Consider the following 26,485-nt stretch of genomic DNA (forward strand, 5'->3'; position numbering starts at 1 on the left):
GACTTGGACAAGACATTTAAAAAGCATTTGTCAGTCCAGGCGCAGTGGCTCACGCTTGTAATTCCAGCACTTTGGGAGGCCGAGGTGTGCGGATCACAAGGTCAGGAGTTCGAGACCAGTCTGGCCAATATGGTGAAACCCCATCTCTAATAAAAATACAAAAATTAGCTGGGTGTGGTGGCGGGCGCCTGTAGTTCCAGTTACTCGGGAGGCTGAGGCAGGAGAATCGCTTGAACCTGGGAGGCGGAGATTGCAGTGAGCTGAGATGGCACCACTGTACTCCAGCCTAGGTGACAGAGTGAGACTCTGGCTCCACAAAAAAAAAAAAAAAAAAAAAAAAAAAAGCATTTGTTCCATGCTACTGTGCAAAACAGAAAAGTGCTGCTGCTGGCCACCTGGTCGTGGTTTTGCCATCACCGATCCTCTGATTTCACTCATCAATTCATTTACCAGGGTCTATGCGTTGGGCACAAGTGCTGGATGCCCCAGCAGCACGGGTTTATGCCGCACTGTCCTGTGATTTGTATAAACAATTGCCTGCTAAGATTGTTGATCAGGGAAGGTGCCAAAGAGGGGGTGACAACCAGTTTTGAAATAACAGAATTTTCTGCAACAAAACTGTGCCTGTGTCTAGCTGGCATGGGTGAAGAGGGGATTGAGGAAATACATTCATTTCCATATGTATTCTTTTTATGTTAATTTCATTTAATTTTATTTTTGTAGAGACAAGCTTTCACCATGTTGACCAGGCTGGTCTCAAACTCCTGACCTCAAGTGATCCACCTACCTTGGCCTCCCAGAACTTTGGCCACCGTGCCCGGCCAACTCTTTTTTTTTTTTTTTAAACCCAAGCTGGAGTGCAGTGGTATGAACACAGATCATTGCAGCCTCGACCTCCTGGGCGTAAGTGATCTTCCCACCTCAGCCTCCCGAGTAGCTGGGACTATAGGTGCACACCACCACATCTGGCTTTGTGTGAGTGTGTATGTGTTTTTGGTAGAGATGGGTTTTGTCATGTTGCCCAGGCTGGTCTTAAACTCCTGAGCTCAAGTGATTCGCCCACCTCTGCCTGCCCAAGGGCTGGGATTATAGACGTGAGCCACTGCAGCTGGCTCCTGCACAGACGTTATGTGGGAGAGTAGCATGCTTCTCAGTGATGTATGGAGAGGTTTCAGAGGGAAGACCAGAGGTCCTCTATGGGGCATTTTGGGAATTTGTGTACCTGTGCCCAAGCATTTCCATATTAAAGAAAAAATTTTTTTACAGAGTCTTATTATGCTGCCCATGCTGGACTTGAACTTTTGGGCTCAAGCAGTCCTCCTGCCTCAGCCTCCTGAGTAGCTGGGACTACAGGTGTTCTCCATACATATTTAATATGAAACATTTCATTATTAACGTTTCTCCTTTATATTACAATTAGAGAGTATAAAAATCCTTTCAAAAATTCTTTTTTTTTTTTTTTTGGAGACAGAGTCTTGTTCTGTCGCCTAGGCTGGAATGCAGTGGTATGATCTTGGCTCACTGCAACCTCCGCCTCCTGGGTTCAAGCGATGCTTGTGCCTCAACTTCCCTAGTAGCTGGGATTACAGGCGCCCACCACCAAGCCAGGCTAATTTTTGTATTTTTAGTAGAAATGGGGGTTTCACCATGTTGGCCAGGCTGGTCTCAAACTCCTGACCTCAGGTGATCCGCCAGCCTCGGCCTCCCAAAGTGCTGGGATTATAGACGTGAGCCACCGCACCTGGCCAAACCTTTTTATTTTTACTTTGCTCTGTTGCCCAGGCTGGAGTGCAGTGGGCTGAAGTTATCCCCCTCGGTCTCCTGAAGTACTGGGATTGTAGGCATGAGCCACCGTGGCTGACTGTTTTGTTTTTTTTTAAAGAAAAAAAAAATGAAAGGAAAAAAAATAGAAGCTCCTTCTTACAAAAGATCTTTCTTACAAAAAAAATTGCGTGTGTAGCCATAAGTTATATTATCTATGAATTCCAGGTTAAGATAGCAAAGAAGGATTTATAAAATATTTTTAAAAAAGAGTGGAGATGTCCAGTGGAGCTGAGGCCTCTTGTGCAGGACCCACATTAAATGGGAGCGACGGTCCGCACACCACAGCTAGGGTCCCCTTCCCATCTGAGGGCCGGGCTGGAGGGTGTCAGACAGAAGTTAGGGAAGCCTCTCAGTGCCAGCGAGATGGGGACAACGTGCTAGAAAGCTCTATTCAGGGAAGGTGTGACACCTAGCCTGGAAGGGGCAGACTCTGAGGGGCAGGGACACATCAGAGAAACAGTAAAATGGGGCTTCTGTAGCAAAACTGTGTAGGGGCCCAGACTTTGCACCTACTTCAGAAGCTAGAGCTCCGCTGCTGACTCAGAGACATCGCAGAAGATGGGAAGCGGCCTGCAGAGGATGCCTCCTAGAGCTTCCCTGAGGCTCAGGCAGGGCCAGAGCCACCATTCTGGGGTGACTGGGACCTGCTAGGAAAACAGCTGCCCTGTGGATCATGGCGACCTTCCTGGCTCCACATTCTGGGCCTGGGGCCATCTGGGGCCCCTTCAGACTAAAGGACTGACATCAGTCCTGCCACAACCAATGCTCCTCTCCCTTCCTGGGGTGACAGTAAGTTGGTGTCTGTCTGTGTGTGTGTGTGTGCGCGCGAGCGCATGCGTGTGCACAGGTGTACATTGTGGCCCCTCCAGGAGGCTACACTCGGAATAAGCTCTGCCTCTCGGGGGGGGGTGGGGAGCCATCAATGAGAATGTACTGACTTAGTCTGTGTTGCTATAAATGAACACCTGAGGCTGGGGGAATTTATAAACAAGAGGGGTTTGTTGGACTCACAGTTCTGCAGGCTGTGCCAGAAGCATGGAGCCAGCATCTGCTTCTGGTGAGGACCTCAGGAAGCTTCCACTCATGGCAGAAGGAGAAGGGGAGCTGGCAGCCCGTGCAGATCCCAGGGTTAGCGGGAGGCAAGAGAGAGGAGGGGAGGGGCCAGGTTCCTTTTAACAATCAATTCTCGGTCGGGCGCAGTGGCTCACACCTGCAATCCCAGCACTTTGGGAGGCCAAGGTGGGTGGATCGCTTGAGGCCAGAAGTTCGAAACCAGTGTGGACAACATGATGTAAACCTGTCTCTACTAAAAATACAAAAATCAGCCTGGCATGGTGGTGTGCACCTGTAATCCCAGCTGTTTGGGAGGCTGAGGCAGGAGAATCGCTTGAACCTGGGAGGTATAGGTTGCAGTGAGCCGAGATCATGCCACTGTACTCCAGTCTGGGCAACAGAGTGAGGCTCTGTCTCAATTAAACAAAACAAAACAAAACAAAAACAAACAAAAAGCTAAAAACCCCAAAAAACAAAACAAAAAACCAAACCAAAAAAATCCTTATCAATTCTCCTAGGAACTAACAGTGAAGACTCACTCACTGCCACGAGAAAGGCAGGAAGCCATTCATGAGGGATCCGCTCCCAGGATCCAAACACCTCCCACCAGGACCCACTTCCAACATTAGGATCACATTTCAACAGGAGATTTGGAGAGGACAAATATGACAAACATCAGCTTATGATTTCTTGGGGAACTGCACTTCAAATTTATTCAAACTCATCTGAAATAAATGTTGGTTGAACATGATGTGACTGTCACATTGACTTTGCATCACCTCTCCCCAAGCCATTCCATCTCTGCTGGTTATAAGAAATCTCTTACTAGCAGTCGTTTAATTGATTTACTTTATCTTATTTTATTTATTTATTTTTTTATTTTGAGACAGAGTCTTGCTCTGTCGCCCAGGCTGAAGTGCAGTGGCCGGATCTCAGCTCACTGCAAGCTCCGCCTCCCGGGTTTACGCCATTCTCCTACCTCAGCCTCCTGAGTAGCTGGGACTACAGGCGCCCGCCACCTCGCCCAGCTAGTTTTTTTGTATTTTTTTAGTAGAGACGAGGTTTCACCGTGTTAGCCAGAATGGTCTCGATCTCCTGACCTCGTGATCCGCCCGTCTTGGCCTCCCAAAGTGCTGGGATTACAGGCTTGAGCCACCACACCCAGCCTATCTTATTTTATTTTTTAGAGATAGAGTCTTGCTGTGTTGCCCAGGCTGGAGTGCAGTGGCACAATCACAGCTCACTGCAGCCTTGAACTCCTAGGCGCAAGTGATCCTCCCACCTCAGTGTCTAGAGTAGGTGAGACCACAGGCACATACCACCCACACCCGGCTAATTTTTAAATTTATTTTTTGTAAGGGGTGGGGATGTCGTAATATTACCCAGGTCAGTCTTTAACCCCTGGGCTCAAATGGTCCTCTCACCTTGGCCTCCCAAAGTGCAGGGATTACAGGTGTGAGCCACTGTCCAGCCTAGCCGTCTTTACTTTTGGCTAATGTAGCCTGGTGAACCTTAAGAGACATGTAAGGTACATAAGGCTCTCGTGGGGTGGGAGCCCCATGGCATAGGCTCAGCATGGGTTCCTTATACCTCTCTGTGAGTGTGGCAGCTGTCTTCTTACCTAAAACTCCATTCAGCAAACTCGAAGAGGTTTAGAATCTTGAATTGATCTAAGCCCTTTAGAAAGTTCTTAGGGCTCTTCAGATTATTCAGGCAGCCAGTTCATACTGTGTCAAACATGGAAGTGGAGAGTGAGCTTCAAGCTTAGTTTGATTCTGTGACTGGATATTTCTTGCTGTTGCTCCCTTCCGCCTTCATCTGATGGGCTTCCTGCAGATTGACAGCCTGGCTGCACCACTTCCCACCTCTCCTATCGTGGGAGAGACTGCCTGGTTCCTGACAGCTCTGAGACAAACATTACTTTTCAGAAGACTCAACAAGCTGTTATTCATACTCTTTTTATTCAAAGATCAGGTTTTTTATAGCAACACCTAATCTATGAACCAGGACCCATAAACAGTGAGGGAAAATGTCTTTAGAGACAACCAAGAAATCCCAAACCCATCTGTTTCATTTGCAGAGGAAACTCTACAGCTCTTATTCAGGACCTGTTGACTTTAGCTTTTCACAGAATTCCAATGAACTTGGTTACCTGGCTTCCTAGGACTTGACAGGTGAAAAGCAGCAGGTGAGAAGCTTTTAATAAACAACAGTAACATGAATGACCTCAGACACTATGAAAAGCCTCAAGGATAATTTATCACTTAGGCAACAGAGTCAAGAAAGGAATTCTGGCCGGACACGGTGGCTCACACCTGTAATCCCAGCACTTTCGGAGGCCGAGATGGGTGGATTACCTGGGGACGGAGTTCGAGACCAGTCTGGCCAACATGGTGAAATCCTGTCTCTACTAAAGATTCAAAAAAAAAAAAAAAAAAAAAAATTAGCCAGGCATGGTGGCACGTGCTTGTAATCCCAGCTACTTGGGCGACTGAGGCAGAATTGCTTGAACCTGGGAGATGGAGGTTGCAGTGAGTCAAGATTGTGCCCATCACCATACCCAGCTAATTTTTTTGTATTTTTTGTAGAGACAGCGTTTCGCTATGTTGCCCAGGCTGGTCTTGAACTTCTGGGCCCAAGCGATCTACCCGCCTCAACCTCCCAAAGTGCTGGGATTACAGGTGGGAGCCAGTGGAGTGGAATGGCACAATCTCAGGTCACTACAACCTCCACCTCCCAGGTTCAAGTGATTCTCCTGCCTCAGCCTCCCAAGTAGCTGGGATTACAGGCATGTACCACCACGCCTGGCTAACTTTTTGTATTTTTAGTAGAGATGGGGTTTCACCATGTTGGCCAGGCTGGTCTCGAACTCCTGACCTTAGGTGATCCACCCGCCTCAGCCTCCCAAAGTGCTGGGATTACAGGTGTGAGCCACCGCGCCCACCTGGACAGCAATTCTTAAAGTGTTAAATGAATGAGCATGCAGCATTAATGATGACTGAGGGGTGTGTGTGTGTAACACTCATATAGCAAGAGTGAACTCAAAGACAGGCAAATATAGGAAACATTTTAGGGAGAATTTATACTAAATTGTTACCAATGATTACATTATTATATGATAACTATTATTAGAGAGATGTCTGATTAAATCTTTTTTTTTTTTTTTTTTTTTTTTTTGCTGGGCACCATGGCTCATGCCTGTAGTCTCAGCACTTTAGGAGGCCAAGGTGGGCAGATTGCTTAACCCCAGAAGTTCAAGATCAGCCTGGGCAACAGAACCAGACCTTGTCTCTACTAAAAATAAGGCTGCAGTGAGCCAGGATTGCATCTTTGCGCTCCAGCCTGGGTGACACAGTGAGACTCAACAAACAAACAAACAAACAAACACAAAAACCAAACCAGAAAAACGAAAAACCCACCTTTTTTCATTTAAACTTTTCTCTATTTTCTATAATAATTATGTTTTACTTACCTCCGTCCCTCCCCGCTTCTTTTCTTCATTATCATCCTAGATGCCAAGCACATCATAAGAGCTTAAGACACATTAATTGATTGAATCTGGGAAATGATTCAGGCTGTAAGTGTTTTGGCCGTGATTAGAATTATGCCCTTTATCTGGGAAACCTTAGTGTTCTTTTTTTTTCTTTTTCTTTTTCTTTTTGAGACAAAGTCTTGCTCTGTTGCCCAGGCTGGAGTGCAGTGGCGCGATCTCGGCTCACCGCAATCTCTGCCTCCTGGGTTCAAGTGATTCTCCTGCCTCAGCCTCCTGAGTAGAGTAGCTGGGATTACAGGAGTGCACCACCACACCCAGCTAATTTTTGTATTTTTAGTAGAGACGGGGTTTCACCATGTTGGCCAGGCTGGTCTCGAACGACTGACCTCAAGTAATCTGCCCACCTCAGCCTCCCAGAGTGCTGGGATTACAGGTATGAGCCACTGTACCTGGTCACCTGAGAGTTCTTTAGAAGTCTACCCATATGAGGCCGGGCGCGATGGATCATGCCTGTAATCCAGCACTTTGGGAGGCCGAGGCAGGTGGATCACTTGAAGTCAGGAGTTTGAGACCAGCCTGGCAAACATGGTGAAACCCCGTCGCTACTAAAAATACAAAAAAAATTCAGCTGGGTGTGGTGGCAAACGCCTGTAGTTCCAGCTACTCAAGAGGCTGAGCCACGAAAATTGCTTGAACCTAGGAGGCGGAGGTTGCAGTGAGCCGAGGCTGCGCCACTGCACTCCAACCTGGGTGACAGAGTGAGACTCTGTCTGGAAAAAAAAAAAAAAAAGAAGTCTACCCATATGAGTCACAATGTGTGGCTACTAGGAAGGAAGTATTTAATAGGTACCAGGACTCAGAAGCTTCAGATCTAATAATCCATATGGCCTGTGATCCAGCTGCCTGGGAATAGGCTGTGATGGTTAATTATATGTGTCAACCTGACTGAGCCACAGGGTGCCTACACAGGTGGTTCAACATGATTTCTGGGTATGCATGCCTTCAAGGGTGTTTCTGGGAGACATTAGCCTTTGAATGGGTGGACTGAGCAAAACAGACCTGCCCTCAGCAGTGTGGTTGAGCACCTTGCAATCTGTTGAAGGCCTGAATGTTAGTGTAAACCCTGGAAATTTGAGTCAGGTCTCAGTTAATTTAGAAAGTTTATTTTGCCAAGGTTGAGGAACATGTGCCTGTGACACAGCCTCAGGAAGTCCTGGACACGTGTCCAAGGTGGTCAGTGCACAGTTTGGTTTTATACATTTTAGGGAGACATGAGACATCAATGTATGTAAGAAGCACAGTATGTTTGGCTGGGCGCGGTGGCTCATGCCTGTAATCCCAGCACTTCGGGAGGCTGAGGTGGGCGGATCATGAGGTCAGGAGTTCGAGACCAGCCTGGTCAATATGGTGAAACCCCGTCTCTACTAAATGTACAAAAATTGGCGTGGTGGCGTGTGCCTGTAGTCCCAGCTACTCAGGAGGCTGAGGCAGAAGAATTGCTTGAACTTGGGAGGCAGAGGTTGCAGTGAGCCGAGATTGCACCACTGCACTCTAGCCTGGGTGATAGAGTGAGACTCCATCTCAAAAAAAAAAAAAAAAAAAAAGAAAAAAGAAGTACACTGGTTCCATCCAGAAAACTTGAAGCAAGGAGTGGGTTTCTAGGTCATAGGTGAGAGAAAAATGATTGCATTCTTTGAGCTTCTGATAAGCCTTTCCAAAGGAGGCAATCAGAATATGCTTCTCAGTGAGCAAAAGGATGACTTTGAATAGAATGGGAGGCAGATTTGTCTTGAGCGGTTACCAGGAGGATCCCCTGAGTTCCTCCAGCCTGGGCAACAGAGAGAGACCCCATCTCTAATAAATAAATAAGAATGAATTAACTCTGCCTGACTGCGCTGAGATGTCCATTTTTTGCCTTCAGTGCTCCTGGTTCTCAGGCCTTCAGACCCGGTCTGGAATCTAGACCACTGGGTTTCCTGGTCTCCAGTTTGCAGACAGCAGACAGTGGGAATTCTCAGCCTGTAAAACCATGTGAGCCAATGTCTTTTTATTTTTATTTTTTTTGAGATGGAGTTTCACTGTTGTTGCCCAGGCTGGAGGGCAATGGCGCAATCTCGGCTCACTGCAACCTCCACCTCCCAGGTTCAAGCGATTCTTCTGCCTCAGCCTCCCGAGTAGCTGGGATTACAGGCGTGCACCACCACACCCAGCTAATTTTTGTATTTTTAGTAGAGATGGGGTTTCACCATGTTGGTCAGGCTGGTCTTGAACTCCTGACCTCAGGTGATCCATCCGCCTTGGCCTCCCAAAGTGCTAGGATTACAGGCATGAACCACAGCGCCTAGCTCTTAAAATATCTTATTGTAGGCTGGGCATGGTGGCTCACACCTATAATCCCAGCACTTTGGGAGCTGAGGCGGGCAGATCACCTGAGGTCAGGAGTTTGAGATCAGCCAGGCTAACGTGGCAAAACCCTGTCTCTACTAAAAAATACAAAAATTAGCTGGCCAGCGTGGTGGTGCAGACCTGTAGTCCCAGCTACTTGGGAGGCTGAGGCACGAGAATCACTGGAACCTGGGAGAGGGGTGGAATTGTAGTGAGCTGAGATCACACTACTGCCCTCCAGCCTGGGCAAGAGAGAGAGACTCTGTCTCAAAACCAAAACAGAAAGCTATCTATCTGTCTAATCTATCTATATCATCTATCATCTATCATGTATCTTATTGTATTGTACTCACCCTTCTTTTATGATGATATGAGATGGTATGGTGCCTACGGGATGATAAGTGAGGTGATGACGTAGGCATTGTGATACAGCATTAGGCTACTGTTGACCTTCTGTATTCCTGAAATCTGTGTAACCATCCCTTTCTTGCAGTAAATAGCTTGGTGTCCCCATTTAAGGTATCTTTTAAGTCTCTGGATAGGCTCAATGCTTTCTGGTGCAACATATTGCTGTCAATCAGAACACATTTTCTGTTCATGTCTTCCACCAAATTTAATGCTTTTTCCATCTTTTGTTTTGAGACAGGGTCTTTAGCACCCAGGCTGGAGTGCAGTGGCACAATCATGGCTCACTGCAGCCTCCACCTCCTGGGCTAAAGCGATCTTCCCACTTTAGCCTCCTGAATCGCTGGGACTATAGGCACAAGCCACCATGCCCAACTAATTTTTAATTTTTTTGTAGAGATAGGGTCTTACTCTGTTGCCCAGGCTAGTCTTGAACTCCTGGGCTTAAGCGATCCTCCCTCCTTGGCCTCCCAAAGTGCTGGGAGTACACGTGTGAGCCACCACATCCAGTCACCTCTTCCATCTTATCACACACCATGGCTATAACTTGCAGTTTAAAGTACAACAGCAGGCCAGGCATGGTGGTTCACACCTGAAATCCCAGCACTTCGGGAGGCTGAGGTAGGCAGATCACTTGAGGTCAGGAGTTCGAGACCAGCCTGGCCAACATGGCAAAACCCCATCTCTACAAAAAATGCAAAAATTAGCCCGGTGGGCAGCACATGCCTGCAGTCCCAGCTACTCAGGAGGCTGAGGCACGATAATTGCTTGAACCCAGGAGGCAGAGGTTGCAGTGAGCCGAGATTAGGCCATTGCACTCCAGCCTGGGCGACAGATAATCTGTGTCAAAAAAAAAAAAAAAAAAAAAAAAAAGCAACGGCAAAACTGGAGCAAAGTTTTTCTTCATAATTTTATGGATGCAAAGTTCATTTTTATGTCTATCTCAGCAACCTCAGATGTGACTTTTCTTGTTTTTTTTGAGACGGAGTTTTGCTCTTATTGCCCAGGCTGGAGTGCAATGGCATGATCTTGGCTCACTGCAACCTGTGCCTCCCGGGTTCAAGCAATTCTCCTACCTCAGTCTCCCCAGTAGCTGGGATTACAGGCATATGCCACTACACCTGGCTCATTTTGTATTTTTAATACAGACGAGGTTTCTCCATGTTGGTCAGGCTGGTCTTGAACTACCGACCTCAGGTGATCCACCTGCCTCAGCCTCTCAAAGTGCTGGGATTACAGGTGTGAGCCACCGCGCCCAGCCAGATGTGACTTTTGTTTCCTTAAAAGGTTGAGAACTTTAACTTTTCACTTAAAGGAAGCACTTTATGGCCTGAGGCATACCCGACTTGCCACATCACTACTCTTGCACTTTGGGGCCATTATTAAATAAGGGTTTCTTGAACACAAGCATTGTAATACCCCAACAGTTGGTCTGATAACTGAGATGGCTACTAAGTGGTTAACTGGTGGGCAGCATATATAGCGTGGATTTGCTGGGCAAAGGATGATTCGCAGCCCAGGTGAGATGGCAAATGATCTCATCATGCTTCTCAGAACAGCATCAAACTTAAAATGGTTTACTTCGGGAATTTTGTATTTAATATTTTCAGACCTGGGTTGACTGTGGGTAACTGAAACCTAGATGGTACAGCCTACTACACACCTAGGCTACATGCATGGTGTAGCCTATGGCTCCTAGGCTGCAAACCTGTACAGCACGTGACTGAACTGAATACCGTAGGCAACTATCACACAAGGATAAGTATATGTGTATCTAAAAATAGAAAAGGTCGGATAAAAATAGGGTTATAACTCCATGGGGCCACTGTCATAGATGTGGTCCATTGTTGACTGAAATATCACATGGTATGTACCTCTATCTTCTATCAGGTCTGTTTCTCTGGAGAACCCTGACAATACAGGCTGGAAACAAGTAGATAACAGTTTTCTTTCTTTTTTCTTTCTATGTCAGACAGGTAATATGCCGACATTGTACCAATGTTTCAGGATGGCACATCTCACACCTGTGTGTGAACACCTAATCCTCATGCTTATGAACTACATAAGGAGCTGGTAACAGTTTTGTCAGTTCTGTTTTTTTGCCTCATCCCATTTCACCAGTATGGCACTGCAAAAGTGCAGCAACTCATTCAAAAGTTCCTATTTCTACAAATTAAATAAAAACACAATTAAATTTTAGTAGGTGCTAAAACTTGGTTTTGAAATTTTATTAAAAAAATATATTTGCAAACATATAAAATTTAGGATGAAAAACGCTCATTTTAAAACATGTAATAACTTAATATTTGCAAACATACACAGATGGTATAAAATCCATACCATTAAAAATGTTAATGATACAGTATTGCGCTCATGGAACAAAAACCTTGCTGTAATTCCAGAGCTTCTCGTCCCCACATTTCAGGGAGCTGAGAATCTGGTACAATGAAAGTCATGAGAGCCACATGGCCAAAGCAGTAATACAGAATAAAAAACCATTTAGAACACATATTTTAAAAACATGTTTCTTAAGGAATCACACCGATAAAAAGGAAACACAATTCTGCATTTTCCCCACTTTGAAGTGAATGATATTGCATCTTAGCAATTTAAATGAAGGTGTCAAATACAAAACGGAGGGAATCACTGCACACATCTGCTGAATTTGCTAAAAAACAGGCTCCTCGAGGCCCTGGTCCACTCGGAAATGTTCTCAAGCACAGCTGTAAATAAGCCTAGTGTAAGCTGCTTGACTGTGCTCAGATCTTAGCATTTTAGAGACTTGAAAACAGAGAGCACTATTGGTTCCAGAAGGTACGCTGACCGCAACTGAAGAAAACCGAAGGGAGGCAAGAAAGAAACACGTGCTCTGCAGCTAATGTGCAGCCAGGATGCAGGATGCGCACCCCATGATTCCTCAGTTCTCCTCACTCACATGGGCTGAGCCCACTCGTGCCTGTGCCACCTCTCATTCCTCTCAGAGTTACAGTATGATGGCTGATTTTGTTTTTTGAGCGGTTAGGCACCTTCAATTTCATGTTGCATTATTAGTAATACAATGGCAGTTAGGGCCTCTACTATGGAAACGAGAAAATTTCAAACTACATTCTTTGGGGGAGGAGAGTAATAAAGCTGCATGGTTTAAAAATTTACCTAGTAGTGGATGATAGGGGTTTATATAATTTCTACAAGAAAACATAAGCCAGGAAAAGAACAAATGCTTGACATGCAAAATCTGGTTAGACATATACTAAACTAAGCTTGTGTGTCCCCCTGTAGATAGGGGCCCAGCTTGACTTCTTTTTTTTTTTTCCTTTGTTTTTGAAATCGAGTCTCACTCTGTCACCCAGGCTGGAGTGCAGTCGCTCGTACTTGGCTCACTGCAACCTCTGCCTCCCGGGTTCAAGTGATTCTCCTGCCTCAGCCTCCTGAGTAGCTGGGATTACAGGCGTGCGCCACCACGCCCAGCTAATTTTTGTATTTTTAGTAGAGACAAGGTTTCACCATGTTGGTCAGGCTGGGACTTGGGTTCTTAATAAAATATCACTCTCTGTGATGGCTATATCTAAGCCTCTGAAGGTGAGCTATGGACATATCACATGTGGACAGCATGAAATGCTTCTGACACTGAGAGTCACTTGCAAAACTTGAATTCAAAGTCAAGCAGGCCAAATCTCACACCTTTCGAATCCCGGGAGGGACACAATGAAGAAGAGCTTCTGCCTTAAGGGAACAAGGCTGTCTGGGAGGCGTGAGAGTCCATTAAAAGACAACACATTAACTACAACAAAAAGAAGAGCAGCACCACCCACCAGTGGTGCCGCAGACACACCTCTCCTCCAAGCTCTGGGCTGCTCCTCTTCGAGCCCACACTTAGACCCTGGGGGTGGGGGTGGGCACAAAAATAGAGTGGTCTAAATGCAGGTCTCCTGGGGTTCTGCGAAATCTAGCCAGAAGCATCTCCATCTCGGTGTCCATTTCGATTCAACTAAGCTTCCAGTAAAGACACTGCAGCAATGTAAACATGCAACCTAAGCTAGCATGAGGTTCTAGATAGTAAGCCTGAACTAGGAATAAGGCAACTGAACTGTGACTTTCGGGCCAGGGTCATCCAACTGCAATTATCCAGGCTTGGCCTGGCTTCTCTAGAGATTCATTCTGGCCTGAACTTCCTGGTAATCATGACATGAACTTCTGGCTTCTGAATTTTAAGTAAATGCTTTGAATATACAAATTTGGGAGGTGAAACAGGTTTACCCTTTTCAAATCTTCATGACTTGGGCACTTAAGTTTACTTTCATACTAAGGAAGCCTTATCATAGATTCTCTTTACTGTCTATCATATCCATTCCTAGCATTAAAGGTGAAAATTAATATGATCACAGACTCTCTTTAGGATATTCTCTCTTAACTCTCTCATAATATTACATACTCAAAAGCATAATTTCAATTCAAGAATCCCTTGATTTGTCTGTTCACCAAAGCCCACTGAGACCACATTTGGGGTGCAATCACACCTACGGGTGCGTCCACTTTATGGAAGTCACGTGGGTCCCTGGACACCATCTCTCGGTGTCAGCAACACTCTGTATCCTACTACAGCTTTCTCGTTCCCAGATGATGCATAAGCAATTCATTTTTGGTTGCTTAATTTACACACTATCTGTGAAAACAAACTATTCATAATTGAGCATGAAAACTTATAAGCTTCCCTGAATTCTGCACAATTCACACATAATTAGGTAGACAGCAATAGAAGACACTAAAATGAGAAGCAGAAACCCTGTCCAGGAAGCATGTTTAGATCAACAAAAGCCAATCATTCTTTATGCTAAAAACTAAGACCAAACTAAAACAAGTATGTAATTCACAAGTAATCTTCTAGAATTTCAGCTAGAAAAAAATAATCTATGGACTTATGATTGAGTTACCATTAAAGCTTAAATGATTGTTCCCAAGGAACCATCATATCTGTCAGCATTATTCACAGCTAATCCTTATACTAGCTGGTTGAGCCAATTGGGTTTTTACCCCATCATTAAATAGTGCTCATAAAAAGTAAGCAGTGCATCTTAATTGGTTAAATACTACAAAATGACCTGTATCATAGAAACGAAGACACTTTCATTCAAAGAATATCTTAAAATTACTATTGCTGAAATAAATCAAAATCTACATTAAAATATTACTAAACACCATTACATGCTATAAAAGAATAAATAGAAATCATGGCAGATCAATAGCAGCATAACAAAGCTTCTTTACATATTTTCACACTTTGGGCTGGGAAAGTACTCACAGCCTAGGAATACATTGGTAGAGTTCGGAATCACATTTTCTTTTAACTCCATAGTTCTACAACAAAATAAGGGCAGTGTGAATAACAGCTCCCTTTTCTGCATAGCTTTAAAACTATTCTCAGTACACTCAAGGAAAGGAACCAGGATGGCTTTGTCAGATTGGTCCACAGGTCCTTTTGTCAAAGTGTTAAGGAAAACAATCAACAATGACAGAAAAGGAAAATAAGGCTGTGCTTCACACACAAACTTAGCATTTTCAGAACCACTGGAGAGTTCAACCTAAAATGAAGATCTGATAGGATGTGGGCATTCCCAGTCCCAGCCTTCCTTCAAAGGTGTGACATGCCTGTGTCAGAGCCTGACAGCGCCCTATTCAAACTGGTAATGCTGCACTGGGGGCCTGCTGCGGGGCAGGACTGGGGCACTTAAAAACAAAACGCTATTAAGAAATTTCACAACTTTTAAGGCCCAAACGGGGCATTCATATAAAATATATTTCACTTGAGGAAATAATTCCCAATTTGCCGCCTTAAATTCTGGTCCTAAAAGCTCGAAGCTACTTTGCAGAGCTGCCTTCTACTCTGTTTAGAACTTGACTGTCAGCCCAAAGCCTGTTTCTGTGGGGTAGGCTGGGGCAAGCAGTGGGGGCCAGGCTGAACTTCTGCTGTGAGGCTGGTGACTACTCCTCTGTAAGTCCTTGAAAGTGAAAGCGAGCTGAGAATCAGATTCCTTATTCCACAGCCTTGCTCCTAGCTGATGAAAACACCCATATAACTTAACACAATGATTTTTTTTTTTTTTTTGTCAAAACAAAGGTCTGCTGGTGATGCTTCACAGTGAAACCTCCATTATCACTGAGAATGTCACTTGGAAAACATTCTTAAGAAATGAGTCTCTTTCTCATAGGCTCAATTTCAGGATTCTCAAACTCGATGTTCTGCTCAGAAGTTTCCATGATGAAGCCTATTTGTCTCTGAGGTTAGCACTCTGCCTTTAGACTTACTCTGCTCCAGTCATAGGTTGTTGTTGTCTTTGTTCTTGGTCAGCACCTGCAAGTAGACTTCATGAAGTGTACTGAGGAAGCTGGAATCATTCTAGAAGAGATGGGAAAGGTTAAGGATACGAATGCCACATTTACCTCAACAGATTTTACTTCCTTGGTAACAGTTTAGGAAAAAAAATTGTATAAATGATTTGTATAACTGATAATCCCACTATCCAGAGACAATCATGATTAATATATTGAGTTCACGCAGATATTTCTCCACCAGGACGGTGTGCTTGAAAAAAGAGAAACAGTACTCCCAGTCTGTTTTTTTTTTTGCCCGCCCCGGTCTCTCAAAGTGCTGGGATTACAGGTGTGAGCCACTTTGCCCGGCCTCCAGCTAGTCTTTTGAATTTACTTTATGAGCTGATTCTGTAGGAGGAATGTATACAATTTATTTTATTAAGTAATGAAAAATCAAACATAAAATTGGTATCCTACATACCTTTATGAGATGTATTAATGTATCCTGGAGCTGAGACTTGCTGAGAATAATGGAAGGCTTTCTCTGACTTTCTGGCGTTCCAATAGTTAGAGGAGAAGGAGAGCTGGCTTTCCTCTCAAGATCTGAAGACCTTGTAACTGTCTGCTGGAAAACACTTGGGGCCAGCAGGACTGAAGAGACTGCAGTGGTCGTTGCAGTAACCAGTGGGGCGCCTGCAACCTGGAGAGGAACAATGGTCATTTTGTACCAAAGTGCAGAAGCCAGTAGCCAGGCCCAGAATAGGGACCATGTGGAAACAGGCACAAGCAGCAGAAGAGTGAAGCCCAGAGACAGATTATTTTGGGCTCAAGTAAACATTCAGTAGGAGCATTTGAACATCTAGCATCTGGTTATAAACTTCCGTTAGCTAAAGGATGACGAGCCCATTTATATAAGAACGTCCTAGAATCATCACGGGAAGCCAAGTCCAACTGCCACAGAAGGTAAGAGAAGTAACAGTATAGAATGCACAGTTAGAAAAATCCTATGATAAATTCAAAATGTAAAGGCTTTTTGGGAGGGGAGTTGGGGAAATGACTGGAAGAGGACATGAGGGAACTTTCTGGAGTGACAGAATGTTACATATTGATTGGGTTGCCCAAGGGATAATACATACATGTGTCAAAAACTCATTTAAAAATCTGTATTGTTTGGCTGGGCGCAGTGGCTCATGCCTGTAATCCCAGCACTTTGGGAGGCCAAGGTGGGGTTCGAGACCAGCCTGGCCAACATGGTGAAACCCCATCTGTACTAAAAATACAAAAATTAGCCAGGCATGGTGGCCTGTGCCTGTAATCCCAGCTACTCGGGAGGCTGAGGCATGAGAATCACTTGAACCCAGGAGGTGGAGGCTGCAGTGAGCCAGGACCGCACCTACTGCACTCTAGCCTGGGTGAAAGAGCAAGACTCTGTCTCCAAAAATAAAAAAGAAATAAAAAATACGCTTTTTAAATTTTTTTTACTTTAAAGGCAGGGTCTCACTCTGTCACCCAGGTGGGAGTGCAGTGGTGCAGTCACCACTCACTGCAGCTTCAACTTCCTGGGCTCAAGCAATCCTCCCCTCATTTTTGATTTTTTGGTAAGAGACGAGGTCTCACTGTTGCCCAGGCTGGTCTTGAACTCCTGGGCTTAAGTGATCCTTCCACCTAGGCCTCCCAAAGTGCTGGGATTACAGGTGTGAACCACCATGCCTGGACTCTGAGAATCTGCATTTCAGTGTATATAAATCACACTGCAATAAAAAAGAATTTAAAAATCCAGTTATGACCAGGAGCGGTGGCTAATGCCTGTAATCCTAGCACTTTGGGAGGCCTATGTGGGAGGATCACTTGAGGTCAGGAGTTCAAGACCAGCCTGGCCAACATGGTGAAACCCCGTCTCTACTAAAAAGACAAAAACATAGTAGAGTGTGGTGATGGGTGCCTGTAATCCCAGCTACCTGGGACGCTGAAGCAGAAGAATCATTTGAACCTAGAAGGTAGAGGTTGCAGTGAGCTGCACTCTGGGCAGCAAAGCAAGACTCCGTTTCCAAAACAAAAACAAAAACAAAAAGAAATCCAAATCCAGTTATGTTCAATCTATTTTTTTACACCATTATAGAAAGCAATGAGAAAATGTCTTAAAAATAAAGCTAACATCTACCTCTCTCCTCCATTTAGATGTGCTTCTAGGCTAATTCCAGCTAATTATCTGAATATGTTAAACCAGTAATCATCAGTATTTTCAGTATTCTCAGATCTAATACAATCAACAGAGATCTACATTTCTTTCTCTTACATGTCACTTCCTCATTTACAAAGAGCACAGAGCTGGCCACAGTTTCAAGGGTATGGTTTTTGGCATCTGAGCTATTTACGCTTTATTTATTTTTGGTGCAAAAGCAGGCTGAGAGCTCCTGCAGATAGATCACCATGCAGAAGGACAAGACACACAGAAAAGAGGCTCGTTTCCAAGAACAGTCAGGAGCTGGCTCCCATTTAAACTCCAAGATATAAGACCAGTCAGAAGCTGGTTCCCATTTAAACTCCAAGACTCAAGGAGGGTACAAAGGCTCAAAGGAAAACAGAAATGACTTTAGGGAGCTAAAAAAAACCTGTGTGCATTGCAAGGTTAGTGGGTGATGGAGAGTAGGGACAACAAAAAACGAAGCAAGGGAGGACAAACGGGACAGAACACACAGGCCTGGGAGGCTTTGTTCTCAGAGCAATGGGAAATGAGAGGACTGTAGCAGGATAGTGGCTCTGCCACCTGTGACATCACAGCTCCTCCAGGGCAGTATTTCCTACTTATAAGCCAGGTTACCACACTCTTAGCAGTCACCCGTTCACAAATACCGAGTAAGGGCCCATCCTGCCCTCTACACACACAGTCAGGGAAGATACCCATGCAGATGCCTCAAGATCCACAGAGGCCACAGTAATGGACTCTGCCAGGACGGGGGTGGGAGGTGCCTGGCCTAGGAAAGACATCTAAGATGGGCTGGGCGCCACAGCTAACTCTTTTCACTAAGCTGACAACCTTTTACTTCACATCCAGCAGAAGAACTTAAAAATACATAATGTGTCCTTTAGAAAGAGGGAGTCCTGGCTGGTCCAAAGGTAGTGAGTTAGCTCAACTGATTGTTCATAGTCAATTACAGATCAAATTCCTTGTTCTACTCTTTCTACCTTCTCACTATAGCACCAGACTAGTCTTAAAAAAAAAAAAAAAAGAAAAGAAGAAAAAGCAAGTCCTTACCGGGATGGCACTGGGTAACACCTTAGGCTGGACAAATACTTCAGGATCCTGGTTCTGCTGCATAGACTGAAATGTTTATGAAGAGAAGATAGATGGATATAAGAAGTTTCAATTGATTTCCTAGTCTTAATTGAAGAAGACTTTCCCAGTGGAAAATCTAGGTTAGTAATAGAAAATGGTTCAGTTATTAACTAGTTCCTAGATTCCCAAGGGAAGAGTCTGACAGAATCTTGCAACTATGCAGCCAACGATTCAACTGCATGAGAGCTCTGCGACAGCCTCTCTTCTTTAGTTCCGGAGGGACGGGGTGTGTGCAGAGCCTTTCAGGTACCTTTAAAGAAAAGCCTGAGACTTGTATCCCTTCTAAGAGACAGGGACAGCCCAGGAATATACATAATGTTTAAGTTTTGTGGGTATATAGGTATATATATTTATGAGGTATATGAATTTTTTTTTTTTTTTTTGAGACAGAGTTTCGCTCTGTCGCCCAGGCTGAAGTGCAGTGGCTGGATCTCAGCTCACTGCAAGCTCCGCCTCCCAGGTTTACGCCATTCTCTTGCCTCAGCCTCCCAAGTAGCTGGGACTACAGGCGCCCGCCACCTCGCCCGGCTAGTTTTTTGTATTTTTTAGTAGAGACGGGGTTTTACCGGGTTAGCCAGGATGGTCTCGATCTCCTGACCTCGTGATCCACCCGTCTCAGCCTCCCAAAGTGCTAGGATTACAGGCTTGAGCCACCGCGCCCGGCTGAAATGTTTTAATATAGGCATGCAATGCATAATAATCACATCATGGAAAATGGGGTATCCATCCCCTCACGAATTTTTCCTTTGTGTTACAATCTAATTATACTCTTTTCATTATTTTAAAATATATACTTAAATTATTATTGACTATAATCACCCTGTTGTGTTATTAAATACTAGGTCTTATTCATTCTATTTTTTTTTTAATGCATTTACCATCCTCACCTCCCCCTACCTTCCTAGCCTCTGGTAACCATCCTTCTATTCTCTATCTCCATGAGTTCAAATAAAGTGAGAACATGTGATGTCTGTCCTTCAGCCTGGGCATATTTTTGCTGTTGAGTCTGTAGAGATAAGAGATGAGAGATCTAGGCAGCATGGCACCTCTTGATAAGGTGATGTAAATGTGGACAGTTGAAAAAAATCAGCTTTATTTGACCTCATACCTTCAAGTCTAGGATGCTCTTATGGCACCTCTAGGGTACTTGGCACAAGGTAGGCACTCTAGGAGAGTGCTGTGGGAGATAGGAAGGGAGTTAAGCTTTGGAATAATTTGGTCCTGAGTCAAATGAGGACTCCTGGAAATGCTGGGCAAAAGCAAAACAAACATACAACCTCTGCTAAAGTGCATATCCAGATAGGAAAATAAATTACTTGGTTGTTCATGATAGGGCTTCTTACCTCAGCTGTCTCCTAGCCCGACATACTTTAAAGGGACAACTCTTCAAAACTGTCGGTGTCATGACAGTTAAAACCAAGGTCTGTAGTTTCATCCCATCCAGTTAGTTACCCACCATGCCCACCCCCACCCTCCTGCCATTACCTGAAGGGGAGCAAGCACCATGTTGCTCAGGGAGGCTGAGGCTGCTGCTCTTGCTGCTGCTGTCTTAGAGGGAGGCTCTATGAAGCTCTCAGGTGTGGCCAGCTGACCAGCTGCTGGAGAAAAGCTGGCTACCATTGCACCTTTCCCAAGTGGTTGTGTCTGTATTTGGTCATGCTGTGGGGTCAACCTGAGTTTCTGGCAGAAGATCAACGCTTGGGAGGGATGTGCCAGCTGTGTTCGTCACGTTCAATGGGGCCCGGAAGGGGCTCTGGCTGGCAATCAGACCGGCATGGCTTAGCTCAGGGACTGGCTGATTCAGGAGTGGAGACCTCTGTCTAGGTGTGGTCTTCACCGCCTGCATCATGGTGCTGTTTCGAGGTAAGCTGGGGGGAACCTGTGTAGTAGGAGCTTCGGATGGCAGAGTGGGACTGAGAACGGGACTCAACGGGATTGTGTAGGTTGGGGCATGCTTTTCATTGGACTGTGTGATGGAGGCTGGAGTGATTAGCACCGGGGTGGTGATTTCAGGCTGGACTGAGTGGTGGGCAGCAGAAGGGACACCCAGGGTTTCTGATTGAGGGGCTCCTCCTGACTGCTCAAAGGGAAATGGTAGGAATGAATTGGGCTCTTTCTGGGAGGCATCTCCTGGCAACCTCTCCACTTCTTCTGAATCCAGACCCACAACTGCTGGCTGTTCCTTTGGCAAAGAGGTTCCAAATAACTCTTCTACTGTCAGATGCTTGTGTCCAGATGGAGCAGACTGAAAAACAATGAAACCACCCAGTGAAAGAGGTCTCTTATAAAACAGCATAACCAAACTTCTTTTCCAGAAGTCAAAGATTGTGCAGAATCAAGGATGGATGGAGTATAAAAATAAGGAATGGAAAAAACTGAAGATGTACTAAGGATTAAGGCCCAAGTTCATCCAGGGTCCCCAGGTTGGTGGACGGAAATTTGCATTGGTAATATAATTCACATTTTTAGGGTCTCTGGGAGGCAGGATCAGAATTCACTGTTCTTTTTCTTGGCAAAGCTGACTGTGCCCAATTGTCTCATGTCAGCAACACATAGGGAAATACTAGAGGAGACACAGGGACCGAATGCTGATCAGGTGATTCCACCTTTCACTATTCTCAATGAAACGCTAGGCATTGGACCTCCGTAAATTAGAAAACAAACCCAGCCATTTAACAGTGGGCCATTACCCTCCTTATTCCCTAGCCACAGAATTCTTAAGAAAAAGCAAAGCATTTAAGCCTGACAATTTAAAATGTATATATATTTTAGTAAGTTGGCTTACTGACACCGTAACCACTCAAAGGAAAACCTTTTGTGCTTTCCTGTGCTTGTAAGCAGTATTTCCACAGTCAATAACCTTTATTTCCTGAGTGCTCACAGGGTGCCAGGTCTTGCTCTAACCTGGGCTCACGGGACGCAGTAAGGGAGGAACAACAGCTCCCACAGAGCTTACATTTTAGTGGGAGACACACCTAAGTACTTTGAAAACACAGGCAGCCTCAACTTTTTATGCCTAAAATGACTGAATTAGTTGTTTAGATCTGTTTATACTGAAAAAATTAGTTCATTGAAACACGATTCTCAAGGCTTCAGAAAATCTGTAAGGCCCCAAAGTACACTGCAAATTAGTATACTATTGATAAAACTATGGTATGATCACATTTCTACAGGAAAACAAACCCAATTTTGTCCAGGCAAATGTTTGTTTCATCCATTTGATAAAAATTCTTGAATTTATCAGGTGCCAGGCATTGTGCTGTCACTGTGATGTGAAAAAAGAGGCCAGGACAACTGGTAAGGCCCGCCTCCCAGCCCCCCCTGCGCCCCACACTAGGCAGAATTGCAGAGTTGAGTGGGAGGGAGGGTGCTAGGAAGAGTGAAACTGGGGAGGGATGTGGTGAGCTGGCTGGGGAGCACAGCCACTGAGGCAGCCACACGTGCTTCAGCACAGCTGGGTCAGAGGCTGGGTGGGAGGGTGACAGGGAAAGAGAGAAGCAGTGGGCAGACTGCAGAGTATCTGAGCCATGTTAGAGGATCTGGACTTTATCCACAGGACAATGGCGACATGTTCAGGGGATGAGCCATCAGGCTTTATATTTTAGGAGGTGCACTTGGTTGGCCACATAAAGGACAAATTGTAGGGGTGAGACTGAGGAGTCTGGACTAAGATACTGGCAGAGAAGAGGATGAGAACTGGAGTTGGAATGGAAGGAGTTGGTGGCTGGCCAGGTAGGAGCAAGGAGCCGAGAGGACACCCTGGTATCTGGGTATTGGGTGGTGGTATCACTGCCTGGGCAGGCCAGCCCAGGAAGAGTCCCTAGGGTTAGGGAGAGGGGGAAGCTGAAGTTAGTTGTGAACATGTCTGGAGGTCTGTGTGGAACCTCTAGAACCTGGAGGTACTGACTTAGAACACAAAATGGTAATGTTATTTTGTGTTATTAAAACACAAAAATGGTAATACAAGTCAAGGGAGCAAAGGCATCCCCTCAGGAGGTTGTAGCGACACAGCTGTGATGTCCTATCAACCACCCAGAGGCAGGGCCTGGAGCCAACCACTGCTGCCTGGCTCTGCTCCTTTCCAGCTGTGTGGCCTGAGGAGTGCTGTCCACTTCTCTAGTCTCAGGCCTCTATAAAGTAGGGAGGGCTGGTAGAGGCTGACATGTATGGAACCCAGTGCGTGTTTAATGTCAGCACTCCAAACAACATGGAGAGCAAGTTTGCCAAGGCAGGGGTTCTCTTTCTCATGTATTCCTAATCCTTGCCTTTCTTGCTCTTGGACTTGCCTACCCAAGTAATGGCACCGCTACCCAGGACCACAGATCCCATCAGTACATAGCAGACACTCAACAGTGCTCTCTCCCAAAGTTCTTTCAGGGAGTAGGGGGAAGTCAGTTTGAGGAGAGAGGGAGCTTAAGGCAAGAGATCCCGTGTCAGGAGGGGCTCATGTCAGACAACAGGGAAAGAGGGCCAGCAGCGATGAGCATGCACACAAGTTTGCATGTGAAGGACAGAAAGTTAAGGGAGTGCCATTCTGTCTTCTCTCCCTGGTATGAGGACAGCATCATCTGCTAGGTGAGAGGGACAGGGCAGGTCTGAAAAAATGTAGTCAGTAAAAAGTAACTGTTGTGGAGGAAGAGGCAAGAACCTCCCACAGTTGAAAAAAAGTTGTAGCTTCATACCAAACCATTTCACCTTAGAAAATATTCAATAAAGAAATTCCACCAATCTCACTTCAAATATAAGGCAGCATCAATATCTAATTTTAAACTGTGGATACAAAAAAGTACTAAAGATCTTATATGGTTCAATTTCTTCATATTTTTACTTCTGAAAAAAACTGTAGAGTTTAGGGTCTAAAAAAAAAGACACCTCAGCTGTTAACTGGGAAAATTACATAATCTTTCTTTTTCTTTCTCTTTTTTTGAGACAGGGTCTCATTCAGTCAGACTGGAATGCAGCGGTGTGATCACAGCTTATGCAGCCTCAACCTCCCAGACTCAAACAATCCTTTCATGTAGCTGGGACCACAGGTGCATGCCACCATGCTCAGTTTATTTTTACATTTTTTGTAGTGAGCCATTGAGCCCAGCATAATCTTTCTAATTTAGTTCCTTATCTGAAAAGCGAGGACATTCTGACAATGATCTCAGAGCACTGTTGTGAAAATTAAATTCTCAATATAACGTCTGGTGCCCAAAAAGCATTAAATTGAAGTTGGCTTAAACTGTAATCACATAAACACCGTGTGGTCTTTCTTTTTTGAGACGTAGTCTTGCCCTATCGCCCAGGCTGGAGTGTAGAGGCGTGACCTCGGCTCACTGTAACCTCGCCTCCCAGGTTCAAGCAATTCTCATGCCTCAGCCTCCTGAGTAGCTGGGATTACAGGCACGCACCACCACATCCAGCTAATTTTTGTATTTTTAGTAGAGACGGGTTTAACCATGTTGCCCAGGCTGGTCTCGCACTTCTTCTGACCTCAGGTGATCTGCGTGCCTCGGCCTCCCAAAGTGCTGGGATTACAGGCGTGAGCCACCATGCCCAGCCCACCATGTGGTCTTAATAGCAAGCATGGAGTACCAAACAAAAATTCATTAAATGCTCCTAGAATATTATACCTCACAATGCAAGATAACAACAACAAAACACCTGGTAAGATGACCAAGGCTAGGCCATTATAACCTCCTGGTCACTCCCGACGCAAAGAATCATCAAGGACACAGCTGTTTGCTTAAAACTCCCTGGTAATATTTCAAACCCATTCCATCTAGGTCAAAATAGACAACAAATTCTCCCCTGGGACAGACTTCTCTGTCCAGGCCACATAGCTGCAGACATGTGCACCAGTTCCATTTACTACACTGAACATTCTTAGTCACTTGTGAATTCCTGGCATCATAAATGTCTACCGACAGCACAATAGACATTTATCTCCCTATTTTAAAAAACTGTATTAAAATATACATAAAACTTACCATTTTAACCATATTTAAGTGTAAAATTCAGTGGCATTTAGTACATTCACATTGTTGTTTTTAAGGTTCATCCATGTTCTAACATGTATCAGAATTTCATTTCTTTTTTATGGCCAAATAATGTTCCATTGCATGTATATATGACACTTATTTATCCATGCTTCCACTAACGGACACTGGAGTTCTTGAGATGTTTCCACCTTCTAGCTAGTGCAAATACTGCTGCTGTAAACACTGGTGTGGAAGTATCTGAATGCCTGTTTTCAATTCTTTTGGGTATATACCCAGGAGCAGAAGTGCTGGGTCATATAGTAATTCTAAGTTTAACTTTTTGAGGAACCACCCAACTGTTTTTTCCCTAGTGCCTGAACCATTTCACATTATCACCGGCAATCCAACAGGGTGGCCAGTATACAGCAGTATATGAGGTAACAGAGTATATGGAGTATTTTCCACATACTCTCCAACACTTGTGATGTTCTGTTTTAATGATACTAGCCATCCTAATGGGTATGAAGTGATACCTCAATGTGGTTTGAATTTGCATGTCTCTATTAACTAATGATGTGGAGCATCTTTTCATGTGCTTATTGGCCATCTGTATATCTTATATGGAGATTCCTATTAAAATCTTTTACCCAGTTTTGAATTGGGCTAATTCCTTTTTATATACATTATATGTTTAGAAAACAAATGGGTCAAGTTTCTTAGCAAAAAAGTACTGGAAAACAACACTAATTTTTTTTTTTTAAATTTTTGAGATGGAGTCTCACTGTCACGCAGGCTGGAGTGCAGTGGTGTGATCTTGGTTCACTGCAACCTCCACCTCCTGGGTTCAAGCAATCCTCCTGCCTCAGCCTCCCGAGTAGCTGGGATTGCAGTCACGCACCATGACACTCGGTTAATTTTTGTATTTTTAGTAGAGATGGCGTATCACCATGTTAGCCAGGCTGTTCCTGAACTCCTAACCTCAGGTGATCGGTCTGTCTCGGCCCCCAAAGTGCTGGGCTTACAGCCAACGTGCCTGGCCAACAACACTAATTCTTATTAATGCAAAGTAAATGGATCATAACTACTCCATCTATTATAGAATGTGTATGTTGACACACAAACCAATATTTAAACTACTTTGGAAAACAGAGATCAGACTGGGTCTATGTTGCAGAAATTTAAGAAAAGAAACAATCATGGAGAAACCTCATCACAAAATACACCTGAGGCATAATCCAGACAGCAACTTTTACTTGTCTAGTGAAACATAAATTAACTTTGAACAGCCAAAAATCTACTTTAAGTCAGGCAGAGCGCCTCATGCCTATAATCTCAGCACTTTGGCAGGCCTAGGCGGAAGCACTGTTTGAAGCTAGGAGTTTAAGATCAGCCTGGTCAACACACTGAGCCCCTGACTCTACAAAAAATTTAAAAAGTAGCTGCACAAGGTGGTGTGCACCTGTGGTCCTGGCTGCTTGGGAGGCTGAGGCAGGAGGACCGTTTAAGCCCAGGAGTTTTGAGGTTACAGTGAGCTATGCTCACGCCACTGCATTTGAGCCTGGGCAACAGAGTGAAACGTCGTCTATACAGACAAACAAACACAAACATACCTACTTTATATTAAAATATGAAACCACCATATGGCAGAACGCTGAACCCTGACTTTAAAAGGAGCAGAAAATTTCCAGATTGCCGGGCGCGGTGGCTCAAGCC

General features: G+C 44.8%; 1 protein-coding gene and 1 non-coding gene across 2 annotated transcripts in view; both read right to left on the bottom strand.

Moving 5' to 3' along the window:
- Positions 1-11,126: 11,126 nt before the first annotated feature.
- On the bottom strand, positions 11,127-11,230 carry LOC115892248. The gene has a single exon (XR_004052139.1). It is a non-coding gene; the product is annotated as a small nucleolar RNA U13 (small nucleolar RNA).
- Positions 11,231-11,359: 129 nt separating this feature from the next.
- The window catches only part of DCP1A (decapping mRNA 1A), a 58,510-nt gene continuing 43,384 nt past the window's right edge, over positions 11,360-26,485 (bottom strand). The window contains 5 exon segments of the mRNA XM_010376193.2: positions 11,360-15,554; positions 15,951-16,169; positions 18,726-18,791; positions 20,292-20,489; positions 20,491-21,051. Coding sequence (XP_010374495.1) covers positions 15,474-15,554; positions 15,951-16,169; positions 18,726-18,791; positions 20,292-20,489; positions 20,491-21,051 — 1,125 coding nt within the window. The 3' untranslated portion in view covers positions 11,360-15,473.

This window comes from Rhinopithecus roxellana, chromosome 1 (genome assembly GCF_007565055.1).
Source record: "Rhinopithecus roxellana isolate Shanxi Qingling chromosome 1, ASM756505v1, whole genome shotgun sequence".
Lineage (NCBI taxonomy): Eukaryota > Metazoa > Chordata > Mammalia > Primates > Cercopithecidae > Rhinopithecus > Rhinopithecus roxellana.